Source organism: Anomaloglossus baeobatrachus, chromosome 3 (assembly GCF_048569485.1).
Source record: "Anomaloglossus baeobatrachus isolate aAnoBae1 chromosome 3, aAnoBae1.hap1, whole genome shotgun sequence".
NCBI lineage: Eukaryota > Metazoa > Chordata > Amphibia > Anura > Aromobatidae > Anomaloglossus > Anomaloglossus baeobatrachus.
Window position 1 is genome coordinate 95,192,115 of NC_134355.1, and position 16,621 is coordinate 95,208,735.

Sequence of the window (16,621 nt, forward strand, 5' to 3'; positions counted from 1 at the left end):
AACATTGAAATCCAGCCAAGATCAGGGAAGCTGTAGCCCTGATCATTGGCTGGAGCTGGGTGACCTGTGTTTCACCCGCCCCCAGCTCTGATTGGAGAGACCGGCCTTGTGACCGATCTCTCCAATCACTGTGGATCTGGGGCCGCAGACCACTCCCTTCAGCTTCACTCCGGTGTCTGTGGAAGGTGAGGGGAGCAGCTGACCCATTACTACAGGATGGGGACAAAGTGCGCACATTACTATGAGATGGGGATAAGGCTGGGGACATTACTATAGGATTGGGACATTACAAGGATGGGCACATTACTATAGGATAGGGACTAGGATGGGCACATGACTATAGAATGGGGACAAGGTGGGCACAGTACTATAGGATGGGGACATTACTACAGGATGGGGACAAGGTGGGCACATTACTGTAGGATAGGGACATTACTACAAGGGGACAAGGATGGGAAACATTACTATAGAATAGGGATAATGCTGGGGACATTACTATAGGGTGGGAACAAGGTTGGCACATTACTAAAGGATGGGCACATTACTATAGAATGGGGACAGTACTATAGGATGGGGACATTGCTACAAGGGGACAAGGATGGGAAACATTACTATAAGATGGGAGACAAGGATGGACACATTACTATAGATTGGGGACATTACTATAACATGGGGACAAGGATGAACACATTACTAGAAGATGGGGATAAGGATGGGGAACATTACTTTAGGATGGGGACAAGGATGAGCACATCACTGTGGGATGGGGCACAATACTACAAGGGGACAAGGATGGGCACGTTACAACAAGATGGGGAACATTACTAAAAGATGTTGGTCAAAATTTCTATATAGTGCTAATTGTAAGACTATTAGTTACAAGAAAGGAATAAAATGTAAAAAAAAAAAAAAAAATGTTTATATTTAAACAAAGAATGTGCACGTTTGCTATAATGAACAAGTGAAAATGTTCAAAATCAGTGATCCCAAGGTGTGTAAAAAAAATAAAATATATATATTATATATGGTACCAATAAAAATGTCACTTTGTCCTGCAAAGAGTGCGGCCCCCAAATATTTTTTTTTCCACTGTGCGGCCCATACACCCAGCCGAGTTTGTGACCCCTGGTCTAACGTGTCAATGTAGAAAAAAAAAGCATCAGTGCATGTTCACACTGAGATTTACATGCAGTTTTTCAACAAGCACTAAAATATACATAAAAAGCATCCACAAACTACATCCTATGGTTTTAAAAATGGGAAATCCATATTTCTTTTAATACAGCTGCAGAGTTTTTTGAAAACTGCATAAATAAGTGACATGTCATTGCTAGTGATGGGCGAATATCAAAATATTTGGGTTTGGATTATTCTTACTGAATACTTAAGGTGGTGTCACACATAGCGACGACGACAACTACGTCGCTGCTAAGTCACCATTTTCTGTGACGTAGCAGCGACGTCCGGTCTCTGTCGCTGTGTGTGACATCCAGCAACGACCTGGCCCCTGCTGTGAGGTCGCCGGTCGTTGCTGAATGTCCTGCTTCATTTTTTGGACGTTGCTCTCCCGCTGTGAAGCACACATCGCTGTGTGTGACAGCGAGAGAGCAACGAACTGAAGCGAGCAGGGAGCAGGGAGACGGCTTCTGGCAGCCTGCGGTAAGCTGTAACCACGGTAAACATCGGGTAACCAAGAAGCCCTTTCCTTGGTTACCCGATATTTACCTTAGTTTCTAGCTGCCAGTGCCGGCTCCCTGCTCCCTGCACACATAGCTGGAGTACACATCGGGTAATTAACCCGATGTGTACTCTGGCTAGGAGTGCAGGGAACAGGAAGCCGGCACTAGCAGCGTGAGAGCGGCGGACGCTAGTAACGAAGGTAAATATCGGGTAACCAAGAGAAGTGCTTTCCTTGGTTACCCGATATTTACCTTAGTTACGCTTCCACGCGTCGCTCCTAGCTGGGGGCTGGTCACTGGTCGCTGGTGAGATCTGCCTGTTTGACAGCTCACCAGCGACCATGTAACGACGCAGCAGCAATCCTGATAAGGTCAGATCGCTTGTCGTGATCGCTGCTGCGTCGCTATGTGTGACACCACCTTTAGTACTATTCCTGTATTCGGCACAAATACCAAACCTAATGCAAATCAATAGGGAATCCGAGCATTATTCTTGAAGACTTCACTGAAAAATGCTTTCTTTCCCCATTGACCTGCATTGGGTTTGTTATTCGTGATGAATGCTGGAATAGTACTAGGTGTTCGGTACAAATAACTTGAACCCGAATATTTAACTATTCGCTCATCACTAGTCATTGTGGCTTCTGCCAGAATAGTTATGTGTGGATTAGACCCAGTAAATGCGGCTAATCCATGTGCTACAACAGTGAAAACTACAAAACGAGGGTCACCCTCAGGATTCCTCAATGTATTCAGCTGGAAATATATATCAGATTTTTCAAAAGTAAAAAACTTGTGTGTGAACATTCCCATACTGTACTCCTGGTATCTGGTCTACCACAATTAAAGGGAACCAACCAGCAGGATTTTCATATATAAAGTTAAACCGTGCTATACTGGTGCTAGGATGCTGAATGTAAGCATAGCTTTTGTTCAAAGATTAGATGTTTTATTTCAGAAAAAGAGAATTTTGTTTACTTACCGTAAATTCTTTTTCTTATAGTTCCGTATTGGGAGACCCAGACCATGGGTGTTTAGCTTCTGCCTCCGGAGGACACACAAAGTACTACACTTAAAAGTGTAGCTCCTCCCTCTGAGCTTATACACCCCCTGGAGAACCAGATCTAGCCAGTTTAGTGCGAAAGCTGAAGGAGAATAGCCACCCACAAGTAGAACCGAGCAAGAACCGGAACAACCGGAGACTCTGTCCACGACAACAGCCGGTGATAACACACGGAACAAGAAAATTGCCAACAGGCAACAGGGAGGAAGCTGGGTCTCCCAATACGGAACTATAAGAAAAAGAATTTACGGTAAGTAAACAAAATTCTCTTTTTCTTTATCGTTCCTATGGGAGACCCAGACCATGGGACGTTCCAAGCTGTCCCTGGGTGGGAATAAACAGAAAAAACTAAGAAGTAGGCGGAGCCTAACTTCACAAGTGGACGACAGCCGCCTGAAGGATGCGTCTGCCCAAGCTCGCATCTGCCGAAGCATGAGCATGCACTTGGTAGTGCTTCGAAAAGGTATGCTGGCTAGTCCAAGTGGCAGCCTGACAGACTTGTTGAGCCGTAGCCTGGTGCCTAAAAGCCCAAGAGGCACCGACAGCTCTGGTCGAGTGTGCTTTGAAAAGCTTGAGAGGTGCACCGCCTAAGCGCAGCGGTGCGAGACACATAAATCCGGAGAGCACGCACCAGATCCAGAGAATGCAGCGCTTTCTCAAAGCGATGAACAGGGGCCGGACAGAAGGTAGGCAAGGAAATGTCCTGGTTAAGGTGGAAGGGAGAGACCACCTTAGGAAGAAAGTCCGGAGTCGGACGGAGAACTACCTTGTCTTGGTGAAAAACCAAAAAAGGTGACTCCGAGGAGAGCGCAGCCAAATCAGAGACTCTCCTGAGAGAAGTTATGGCAACTAGAAAGGCCACCCTTTGAGAAAGACGATACAAAGAAACCTCCCTAAGGGGCTCAAAAGGGGGTTTCTGCAATACCGTGAGGACCAAGTTAAGGTCCCAGGGATCCAAGGGCCGCCGATAAGGCGGAATGATGTGAGACGTGCCTTGCATGAAGGTGCGGACCTGAGCCAGCCGGGCGAGACGCCGCTGGAACAGCACTGATAGAGCTGAGACTTGTCCCTTGAGAGAGTTGAGGGACAGTCCTAGCTGCAGACCGGACTGTAAAAAAGAGAAAAACCAAAAGAAAAAACTCCTAAAACCAGCAATATTTAATATGGTATTGTATTAAAAATGCTCAAAGAACAGAGCATAATAACTCTTATATCTAAAGAAAGTCTTTAATTAGTCACGTGAGGTGAGTAAGAGGACAAGAGGTGTTCAAACCAGCTGGTGAGGGAAGGGGCTATTGTAATTATAATATTAGTAAGTGAGCCCTAGGTAGCATGGCTCCAAGTATGTCTGGAGATAAATTGATAGCCTATTCACCTAAGGGATGTATCATGGATTGATCTCTCCCTCCCTTATAGCTACCTACCAGCGGAGGTGCACCTTAAGGTATTGGGTACCCCCCGCTCCTCGTCGGCTTACCCTAAGCTGTCCCTTTGACCCGCAAGTCGCATGAACCCACCACCAAGAGATAAAGGTGCACAGTAGTCAATAGGTCAATTGTCAAAAATTGGTCACCAATAAGTTCGTAACCCAAGTACCACTTATCCTTAAAATAAGGAAAGTAAAGGCAATATCAACTAGTCAATAGTATGTCATTGCCTCAAAAAATGGGAATACATATACAGTTTTCTCCAATGCTCAGAGATGCTAAAATAGCCAGTTACCACTGTGCATATGTGTTTAATCTAAAGCACAGTAAGACTAGATAGAGTATAACGATACCAAAATACCAGTGATGTATAGAAATAGCAGCATGTAACACCAGCAGGGACAGTAATCCGCTGGGGTAACTAGTAGAAATCAAAGGTCCCAATAAGGTGATATTGAGATACTAGTGTCCCAGTGATGCAAAGGAATACAACAAATACTCCCAGCAGGGAACTTATCTGCTGAGGTCACTGGTGATAATTCAAAATCCCGACGCGTTTCCCCCCTATAGAAGTTATCCTAGGGGTTCATCAGGGGAAAAGAAGAACCAAATTTTTCATGATATCCATAGGTTATATATCTAGAAAGAAAAAAGATTGGTTTCCCATAAGATCGGACATACAGTGACATCCAGAAAACAAAGTGAATAAAAGACAAAAAACATGCAATCTTAGTCAAGCAATAAATACACAAATACCTAAATTACCTTAGTAAGTATGGCTTTCGTGAAATAGACAGACCGACATCAATGGCCAGGAGTAAAGGGCAAGTCGTCTGAAAAGTATTCCCAGTTACTCCTCCAAGTACAATGACCCAGGAGTACTGAGATGTAAAGCAATACAGCCACCTTAAAAGTGTCTATTTATGTGTAGATACCACTACCACTTAAGGGGTACTTCCTGTCCACGTGGCAGGAAAAACGCCCGCGTGTTCAAACCGGAAGTGACAAAGAGCGTGTAACATCACTTCCGCTCAAACGCGGGGAGATACAAGACGGACTGACGTCAATGATCGCGCGGTAAATGCCGCTATCTCACAAATATGACGCGAACCGCGCGGCCAAAGAGGAAGTGACGTTAAGATTGTCAAGCGTCACTTCCGCTCCTGCGCGGGAGAAAAATCAGCCTAAACGGAAGCGGCAACAGTGTCATGACGCGCCACTTCCGTTGCTATGCAAAATCGGCTTCGGCCAGACCGGAAGTGACGTCGGAGCTTCCAAACGTCACCTCCGCTCCTTTATGGAAAGGTGATGCTGTTATTTACGCGGTAAATACCGCTAGATATATCATAATGTACGGGGAAACAGACATCGCAACGGCAAGCTAATAGTTTGGTCCGCCAAATTGCAAATAGTTCTCAGTGGCTAAGAAGAACCCCAAACCTTGTCAAGGAACAACCAAAATGATAATAGACACTTTGTCATTAAGTATAAATGACAATACCAAGGGAAAGATGTCTTATGCCATAATACAGATAATATTAAAATATTAAGCTAAAGAACGAGGGATAAATAAATAATAACGAAAGCCTGGATAAGGCCAAAATCCCCAAAGGAAATAGAATGGTAAAGAAATAAAGAATGCATGTTTGACTAAATGTGAACAAGGTGAATAAACTTAATGGAGAAAATGCTCCAAAAGCACTAACCAAGACCTGGCTATATAGATAATAAAAACTCTCAGGAATATAGCAAAGGCTGAAGCAACCTGAAAAGACCCAAATTAAGAAACCTATATAAACCAAAAGGAGGAAAAGAAAAGAACCTAGATAAAGCTAGTATAGCTCAAAATCTCATTGAGGCCCTTCGGATGCACCGTATCAAGGAGGAAGGTCCATCGAGCTTCCCTCTGAAGGATTTTGTTGTCCCAATTGCCCCTCCTTATTGGCATTGGAACGGCCTCAATACCCTGAAAACGTATGCTGTTAGGATCCCCCTGATGACAGTTATTAACGTGTCTGGCTATGGGTGTGTCACGTTTATGGGCGATGTCGCCCAAATGCTCCCCGATACGGACGCGAAATTGACGTCTAGTCTTCCCGATGTAGCTAAGTGGGCATTTACATGTGACCCTATACACTAGACCCTCCGTTCGACAATTCACAAAGTCCCTGATGTAAAACACCCTCCCTGATTCTAAGTTGGTAAATGTTTTGCTTTGATCGATAAATGCGCAAAATTTGCAAGAACCACATTTGAAGGTACCACACGGTTTCCTATCGAGCCATGTGCCAGGTGATTTTTCTGGCACGAAGAGGCTGTGTACCAAATGGTCTTTGATAGTTTTGCCTCTCCTGTAAGTGACACTAGGATAGGGGGTAATAAAATCACTCAGGTCGGGGTCTGATGTTAATATTCCCCAGTGTTTTCTAAGAATATGCATAATTTTGGTATTTTGATCATCATATGACCCAATCAACCTGGTGATTTGCTCCTGTTCACGTTTAGGTCTTGTAACTAACAGTGTGGTTCTTCTTTGATCCCGAGCAGACAGATATGCTGATCTAATGACAGGGTCAGGGTAACCTCTATCCCGAAAGTTGTTCCCCAGGCTCCCAGATTTAATGTGGAAGTCCTGAAGCGAAGAGCAGTTTCTCCTGAGGCGGAGAAATTGCCCTTTAGGGATACCTCTCCGTAAGGCAGCAGGATGGTAACTCTCCCACCTTAACAAGCTGTTAGTCGCTGTTGGCTTGCGATAGATCGTAGTGCCCAAAGTACCATCCTTTTGGTTTATATAGGTTTCTTAATTTGGGTCTTTTCAGGTTGCTTCAGCCTTTGCTATATTCCTGAGAGTTTTTATTATCTATATAGCCAGGTCTTGGTTAGTGCTTTTGGAGCATTTTCTCCATTAAGTTTATTCACCTTGTTCACATTTAGTCAAACATGCATTCTTTATTTCTTTACCATTCTATTTCCTTTGGGGATTTTGGCCTTATCCAGGCTTTCGTTATTATTTATTTATCCCTCGTTCTTTAGCTTAATATTTTAATATTATCTGTATTATGGCATAAGACATCTTTCCCTTGGTATTGTCATTTATACTTAATGACAAAGTGTCTATTATCATTTTGGTTGTTCCTTGACAAGGTTTGGGGTTCTTCTTAGCCACTGAGAACTATTTGCAATTTGGCGGACCAAACTATTAGCTTGCCGTTGCGATGTCTGTTTCCCCGTACATTATGATATATCTAGCGGTATTTACCGCGTAAATAACAGCATCACCTTTCCATAAAGGAGCGGAGGTGACGTTTGGAAGCTCCGACGTCACTTCCGGTCTGGCCGAAGCCGATTTTGCATAGCAACGGAAGTGGCGCGTCATGACACTGTTGCCGCTTCCGTTTAGGCTGATTTTTCTCCCGCGCAGGAGCGGAAGTGACGCTTGACAATCTTAACGTCACTTCCTCTTTGGCCGCGCGGTTCGCGTCATATTTGTGAGATAGCGGCATTTACCGCGCGATCATTGACGTCAGTCCGTCTTGTATCTCCCCGCGTTTGAGCGGAAGTGATGTTACACGCTCTTTGTCACTTCCGGTTTGAACACGCGGGCGTTTTTCCTGCCACGTGGACAGGAAGTACCCCTTAAGTGGTAGTGGTATCTACACATAAATAGACACTTTTAAGGTGGCTGTATTGCTTTACATCTCAGTACTCCTGGGTCATTGTACTTGGAGGAGTAACTGGGAATACTTTTCAGACGACTTGCCCTTTACTCCTGGCCATTGATGTCGGTCTGTCTATTTCACGAAAGCCATACTTACTAAGGTAATTTAGGTATTTGTGTATTTATTGCTTGACTAAGATTGCATGTTTTTTGTCTTTTATTCACTTTGTTTTCTGGATGTCACTGTATGTCCGATCTTATGGGAAACCAATCTTTTTTCTTTCTAGATATATAACCTATGGATATCATGAAAAATTTGGTTCTTCTTTTCCCCTGATGAACCCCTAGGATAACTTCTATAGGGGGGAAACGCGTCGGGATTTTGAATTATCACCAGTGACCTCAGCAGATAAGTTCCCTGCTGGGAGTATTTGTTGTATTCCTTTGCATCACTGGGACACTAGTATCTCAATATCACCTTATTGGGACCTTTGATTTCTACTAGTTACCCCAGCGGATTACTGTCCCTGCTGGTGTTACATGCTGCTATTTCTATACATCACTGGTATTTTGGTATCGTTATACTCTATCTAGTCTTACTGTGCTTTAGATTAAACACATATGCACAGTGGTAACTGGCTATTTTAGCATCTCTGAGCATTGGAGAAAACTGTATATGTATTCCCATTTTTTGAGGCAATGACATACTATTGACTAGTTGATATTGCCTTTACTTTCCTTATTTTAAGGATAAGTGGTACTTGGGTTACGAACTTATTGGTGACCAATTTTTGACAATTGACCTATTGACTACTGTGCACCTTTATCTCTTGGTGGTGGGTTCATGCGACTTGCGGGTCAAAGGGACAGCTTAGGGTAAGCCGACGAGGAGCGGGGGGTACCCAATACCTTAAGGTGCACCTCCGCTGGTAGGTAGCTATAAGGGAGGGAGAGATCAATCCATGATACATCCCTTAGGTGAATAGGCTATCAATTTATCTCCAGACATACTTGGAGCCATGCTACCTAGGGCTCACTTACTAATATTATAATTACAATAGCCCCTTCCCTCACCAGCTGGTTTGAACACCTCTTGTCCTCTTACTCACCTCACGTGACTAATTAAAGACTTTCTTTAGATATAAGAGTTATTATGCTCTGTTCTTTGAGCATTTTTAATACAATACCATATTAAATATTGCTGGTTTTAGGAGTTTTTTCTTTTGGTTTTTCTCTCATATACACTCCTTGTTTATAATAATTTTTTTGGTTTGGTCGGACTGTAAAAAAGACAGAAGGGTCGGCAACGAGAATGGCCAAGGAGGATGGCCGGAAGAGCGACACCAGGACAGGAACATTTTCCAAGTCCTGTGATAGATCTTGACGGAGGAAGACTTACGGGCCCGAGTCATAGTGGAGGTGACTTCAGGAGGAATACCAGAAGCCGTCAAAATCCAGGACTCAAGAGCCACGCCGTCAAATTGAGTGCCGCAGAATTCGGGCGGAAAAACGGACCTTGCGAGAGTAGGTCTGGACGATCCGGAAGATGCCACGGCATCTCTACGGACAGTTGGAGCAAGTCCGGATACCAAGCTCGCCTGGGCCAGTCCGGTGCAATGAGGATGACTCGACGGCCCTCCATTCTGATCTTGCGCAGGACTCTGGACAAGAGAGCTAGAGGGGGAAACACGTAGGACAGACGAAACTGGGACCAATCCTGAACCAGAGCATCCGCAGCGAAGGCCTGAGGATCGTGGGAGCGAGCCACGTAAACCGGAACCTTGTTGAGACGGGATGCCATTAGGTCCACGTCCGGAGTGCCCCACTTGCGGCAGATTGACTGAAACACTGCCGGGTGCAGGGACCACTCGCCACCGTCCACGGATTGACGGCTGAGATAATCTGCCTCCCAGTTTTCTACGCCTGGGATGTGGACTGCGGATATGGTGGACTTGGAGTCCTCCGCCCATTGAAGAATGCGTTGGACCTCCAACATTGCAAGGCGGCTGCGTGTCCCGCCTTGGTGATTGATGTAGGCAACCGCTGTCGCGTTGTCTGACTGGACTCGAATGTGCCTGCCCGCCAACAGGTGGTGAAAGGCTAGGAGAGCTAGAAGCACAGCTCTGGTTTCCAGCACATTGATTGAAAGGGCTGACTCGGACGGAGTCCAAGTGCCCTGTGCTCTATGGTGGAGATATACCGCTCCCCAGCCGGATAGGCTGGCATCCGTGGTGAGAATCACCCAGGACGAGTCAGAAAGGAGCGCCCTTGGGACAGGGAGAGGGGTCGAAGCCACCACTGAAGAGAGCTCCTGGTCCATGGCGACAGAGCCACTAACCTGTGTAAGGAGGAAGGCCGCTTGCCCCAACAGCGGAGAATGTCCAGCTGCAGGGGGTGCAGATGGAACTGGGCAAAGGGAACCGCCTCCATGGACGCCACCATTTGACCCAGCACCTGCATCAGGCGCCTGAGGGTATAACGGCGGGGCCACAGCAGAGAGCGCACCGCTAGCCGGAGAGACCGCTGTTTGACTAAGGGCAACTTCACAAGTGCCGGCAAAGTCTCGAACTGCATCCCTAGGTACGTGAGACTCTGGGTCGGAGTCAGGGTGGACTTGGGAAGATTGACAAGCCACCCGAATTGGGCTAGAGTGGCGAGAGTGAGCGAGACACTCCGCTGACAGTCTGCGCTGGATGGAGCCTTGACCAGAAGGTCGTCCAGATAAGGAAGCACTGCCAACCCCTGGAGGTGCAGGACCGCAATCACTGCCGCCATGACCTTGGTGAATACCCGAGGGGCCGTGGCTAACCCGAAGGGGAGAGCCACGACTTGGAAATGATCCTCTCCTATCGCAAAACGTAACCAACGCTGGTGTGACACTGCGATTGGCACATGTAGATATGCATCTCTAATGTCGAAGGACGCCAGGAAATCCCCTTGGGTCATAGAGGCAATGACTGATCGCAGAAACTCCATGCGAAAATGCCGCACCCGGACATGCTTGTTGAGAAGCTTGAGATCCAGGATGGGCCGGAAGGTACCGTCCTTTTTTGGAACTAGGAAGAGGTTTGAGTAAAAACCTCTGAACCGTTCTCGAGCAGGAACTGGTACAATCACACCGTTTGCCTGCAAGGATGCCACGGCCTGTGAGAAGGCGGCGGCCTTGGAGCAGGGGGGAGTTGAGAGAAAAAAATCTGTTTGGCGGGCTGGAAGAGAATTCTATCCTGTAGCCGTGAGATATGATGTCTCTCACCCACTGATCGGACACTTGCTTTAACCAAGCGTCGCCAAAGTGGGAGAGCCTGCCACCGACTAAGGACGTGGCTGGAGCGGGCCGAGAGTCATGAGGAGGCTGCCTTAGTGGCAGAACCTCCTGCGGACTTCTGCGGACGCACTTTTGTGCGCCAGTTGGATTTCTGATTCTTAGCTGAGTTAGCGGACGAGGCGGAAGGCTTAGAGGATGACCAGTTGGAGGAACGAAAGGAACGAAACCTCGATTGATTCCTACCCTGGGCGGGTTTCCTGGTCTTGGTTTGTGGCATGAAAGTACTCTTCCCGACAGTAGCTTCCTTAATGATTTCATCCAGCTGTTCACCAAACAGCCGTGAACCAGCAAAAGGGAGCCCAGCAAGAAACTTCTTGGAAGAAGAATCTGCCTTCCACTCTCGAAGCCACAAAATCCTGCGGATAACAAGAGAATTAGCTGAAGCCACCGCAGTGCGGTGAGCAGCCTCTAGCATTGCAGACATGGCATAAGATGAAAAAGCTGAAGCCTGAGAGGTTAAGGTAACCATCTCAGGCATAGATTCCTTGGTGAGGGAATGCATCTCCTCCAGAGAAGCAGAGATGGCTTTGAGAGCCCACACTGCTGCAAAAGTCGGGGAAAACGCGGCCCCCGCAGCTTCATACACAGATTTGGCCAAAAGGTCAATCTGACGGTCAGTGGAATCCTTAAGTGAGGTGCCGTCAGCCACCGACACAACGGTCCGGGCTGAGAGACACCGGAGGGTCTACCTTTGGGGAGTGAGACCACTCCTTGACCACCTCAGGTGGAAATGGAAACCGATCATCAGAACCACGCTTTGGAAAGCGTTTGTCAGGGCAGGCCCTGGGCTTGGTCACAGCGGTCTGAAAACTGGAGTGGTTAAAGAACACACTCTTCACTCTCTTAGGCGAGGTAAACTGATGTTTTTCTGCCAAAGAGGGTTGCTCCTCTGAGACTGGCGGATTGAGATCCGGCACAGAATTAATAGAAGCAATCAAGTCACTAAGATCTGAGTCTCCCTCAGAGAAATCGATGGGATACATAGCCTCCGAGCCACCCGTGAGGGCATCCTCCTCATCTTGAGAGTCAGCTCTTGAGACAGAGCCGTGGGATGAGGAGGGGGAGGAAACCCTGCGCCTTCTCTTAGAAGGACGGGGTCTGGGACCTGATGATGAATCCTCTGTGAGCTCTGATGGACGGAGGTCAGAGGATAGGACTCCTCTGTCAAGAGTTTTAGAAGCACCCTGTGAGGAGGGCTGATGCATATTCATCAAAGTCCTGGACAAAAGTCCCATGGACTCTGCAAATGACTGGGATATGGACCTAGAAAAGGACTCTACCCAGGCTGGGGGTTCAGCCACAGGTGCAGCAGCAGCCTGAGAGACCACTGGGGGTGAGACTACAGGCTGTGGCACCGCCAAGTTAGAGCAACCATCACAGTGTGGATAAGTGCTCGGCTCAGGCAGCAGGAGCTTACATGCAGTGCATACTGAATAAAGCTTTGGAGCCTTGCTCCTTGTGTGAGACATGCTGCTGGAGTGGGGGCTTTGCAGAGAATGAACCCCAGGGAGAATATACAGAGGTCCACAACCGGAGACCGGCTGTGGCTTACCAGACCGCTGGGCGCGGCGTTGTGTGCCCTTCAGATCCCAAAGCCCGGTCCCCCAGTGCACAGCACCTCAGCAGAGATGCAGAGTGCAGAATGTCCCAGAGCAGAGTGAACTCTGCGTGAGAAATGGCCGCCGGAGCGAGGAGAGGGGGCGGGACTAGGGGGCGTTCCTATAGGAGAGCGGGAACTGGAGGGCTATAGAGACCTGCAGGGGAGGAGGGACGCCCCAGCAGTGGGGAGTGTCCCTCCCCTGTGTAGAACGGCCGCCGGGAGGAGCCGAGCCTGTCCCTCTGCATGAGTGACATGCGAGGGCAGGAAAACTAAACTAGGCCTCCGGCGAAGCCGAGGCCTAAATTTAAGCGGCGAGGCCGACAAGCAGGCACCATCGGCGCGGTTCTCAGGCAAAAGCTAGAGAACCCGCCGGAAAAGGCAAAAAAATCATATACAGCATACTCTCCCCATACAATAAAGAACCGGGACCCCCAACACATAAACGTCTCAGGTACTTAGCTGCCGAGACGCAGGGCCAGGTCCCTGGGGATGAGTGCTCCGGTCCAACAGGATCCTCAAGGGGCTGTGGATGGAGACCGGACTCCTGCCAGGCATGGAGACCGTGCTGGCTCCCACTTCAAGCCAGAGCCCAGGAGGGATGGTGAAGGAGTGCGGCATGTAAGGCTCCAGCCTTGGAAATCAACCTTAACAACACCGCCGACACAGTGGGGTGAGAAGGGACATGCCGGGAGTCCAGACTTGGACCCGCTTTTCTTCAAACTCTTTCCAAAAATCAAACAAATCAGATGAGAATGCATGTGTGGATGTATGCCTCCTGAACACAAAGCGATAAACTGGCTAGATCTGGTTCTCCAGGGGGTGTATAAGCTCAGAGGGAGGAGCTACACTTTTAAGTGTAGTACTTTGTGTGTCCTCCGGAGGCAGAAGCTAAACACCCATGGTCTGGGTCTCCCATAGGAACGATAAAGAAATATGTGCAAGTAAAGTTCCAGCAATGCACTGCTATTTGATTGACAGGTGCAACAGGAAGGTAATATGTGGATCGAGTCTTGCTATCTATTCCCTCCCCTCTCTGCCTGCGCCGGAATTAACGTCTATGACGGTGACAGGGAAAGAAGTCCAGGCAGGCAAACCGGGGTGGGAATAGATAGCTAAAAAGACCTGACCCACATATTCCCTTCCTGTTGCTCCTGTCAATCAAATAGCAGTGCATTACTGGAACGTTACTTGCACATATCTCTGAAATAAAACATATAATCTTAGAACATCTCAGAACAAAAGCAATGCTTACATTCAGCATCCTAGTGCCTGTATAGCACTGGCTTTACTTTATATATGAAATTCCTGCTGGTTGGTTCCCTTTAACTGTTCTATGGTAATAGGATTACGAAGAACACTGTCACTCTCTTTCCCAGACTACAAAGAGGCCAGCCTCTAGTTATATAGTTAGACATCCTTTTCTTTTGTCAGAAAACAGCTCAACAAAAATGGAGAAGGAGGATGAGAGCCTGATTTGTGACACTACCTGTATCTGCAGCTCCCGTGCAATCTGCCGAAGCTGTTGATAATCAAATAGATTATTGTAGGTTCTTTCTGCAATCCTATTAAGAGCGGAAACAAACTTCTTTGCTTGAGATCGATTGCTCATTCCAGAGCCGTGCTGAGATCTGTTGAAATCCAATTTCCCAAACTCATCTGAATACGTTCCCAGTAGACTACAGGGGATAAAAACATTGGTTTAGGAAAAAAGAAAGTAAAGATGGGATTAGTCCTAGCTTCCATCTATGGATCAAAAGATGCAAACAATACATTAACAATAAATATTCCTCATATCCAATCATTTAAATGTGAACCTGACAGCTGATACATACTGCCCGAACCACAGGCAGCATGTATCAGACACTGGCTGTATGGTTTCCACCAGATATGATAGAAAAACCACCTTTAAAGCCATTGAGGACTAGTCAGACAGGTTTCTCCTCACCCGCTGTCCTTAAGTGACAGGTCTCTCCTTAAATGTGCACACAGGAAGAGATCTGTCAATCCAGGACAGCAGGAGGGGAAAGCTTTCCAGCACAGCTCGCCACAGCGTTTCAAAGTCAAGCAAACCTGGCTTAGATCATACACCAGTGTCTGATACATGCTGTTTGTGGTTCGGGCAGCATGTATCCGCTGTCAGATTTTCTTTAACATATTCCCCAGACAGGACTCTATAAGAAATATTCATAAAGACAACCAAAAAATGTGGAACAGAAATTAAAATTAAGTGGTAACGTGATTTTCTGGAACTTTTTCTCTTCGTTCTAGTGAATATTCAGGTCACATCCTAATGGTATCCAGCCAATGTCAGTGAGAAACAACCCGCCCCTACATACCTAAACTGCATGAAACGTACCCGTAACTCCACACACTTATATATAGCAGCACTTGTATACACAGCCCATCTATCTCTGTCCTGTGTGATTATGTGCAGTTTTCCTTCTGGACATAAAAGTGGAAAAGCAAAGGTGTAAACCTTCATGTATGTAGATTCTATGTATAATTGTCTCATAAGAAGAGCTGTAGGAACAGTTCAAGCACTTTAATGGAGTTTTCCCATCTTATAAACTGCATATTGCCATGACATGCCTCATCTTGGGACCCTCCATGGGCTGGAGAATGAAAAAGATTCTGCACTGTTGAGTCTTCTAAGTTGTGGAAAGCCAGCGCTCCGAGCCGCTCAGCTGTTCTAGTAACTGCACCTGGACTCATTTACTAATATGGGGCCACTCTGTAACTCCTTGTACAGCATGTGGCCTGAGCAACACCATGCAGGCATAAAAAAAAGTGAACACAAAGCTAAAGTAGAGCAGCTAGATCTCTGCTCAGGAACCAGTAACTTCCAAGAACAAAAGAACAGCCGAGCTCAATGTTTTTCTTTGTCAGACTCTCATTCAGTCTAAGAAAAAGACTGATGGCACATCCTAGCTTTCTAATGTGAACAGGTGCAATCTGAACATGAAACAGTAAGGCTAGGTTCACATTTCCGTTGTTTTGCATCAGTCACATGCGTTGCTTGACGCTTGTGACTGATGCGTTGTACAACGGATGACAAGAATAAGAATTCATTGTCGGACTCCGTTGTAAAACGTGAGAGAGGGAATAATCAGCTGATCGTTCACAATTGCCAGTCGCCGGCTTGTGAGAGTGAACAGATGATCTCCCGGCGGCCGGCTAATGAGAGCGATCAGCTGATCGCTCTCATTAGCCGTCCGCCGGGTGATCAGCTGATCGCTCTCATTAGCCGGCCGCTGGGTGATCAGCTGATCGCTCTCATTAGCCGGCCGCTGGGTGATCAGCTGATCGCTCTCATTAGCCGGCCGCCGGGTGATCAGCTGATCGCTCTCATTAGCCGGGTGATCAGCTGATTGCTCTCATTAGCTGGCCGCTGGGTGATCAGCTGATCGCTCTCATTAGCGGGCCGCCGGGTTATCAGCTGATCGCTCTCATTAGCCGGCCGCCGGGTGATCAGCTGATCGCTCTCATTAGCCGGCCGCCAGGTGATCAGCTGATCGCTCTCATTAGCCGGCCGCCGGGTTATCAGCTGATCGCTCTCATTAGCCGGCCGCCGGGTGATCAGCTGATCGCTCTCATTAGCCGTCCGCCGGGTGATCAGCTGATCGCTCTCATTAGCCGGCCGCTGGGTGATCAGCTGATCGCTCTCATTAGCCGGCCGCTGGGTGATCAGCTGATCGCTCTCATTAGCCGGCCGCCGGGTGATCAGCTGATCGCTCTCATTAGCCGGGTGATCAGCTGATTGCTCTCATTAGCTGGCCGCTGGGTGATCAGCTGATCGCTCTCATTAGCGGGCCGCCGGGTTATCAGCTGATCGCTCTCATTAGCCGGCCGCCGGGTGATCAGCTGATCGC

The 16,621-nt window shown here is 47.5% G+C and overlaps 1 protein-coding gene across 1 annotated transcript in view; it reads right to left on the reverse strand.

Annotated features, from left to right (window-relative positions):
• Positions 1-16,621, reverse strand: part of MCM8 (minichromosome maintenance 8 homologous recombination repair factor) — a 183,726-nt gene that overhangs the window by 4,039 nt on the left and 163,066 nt on the right. Inside the window, 1 exon segment of the mRNA XM_075339312.1 lies at positions 14,239-14,428. Within this exon segment, the coding sequence (XP_075195427.1) occupies positions 14,239-14,428 (190 nt within the window).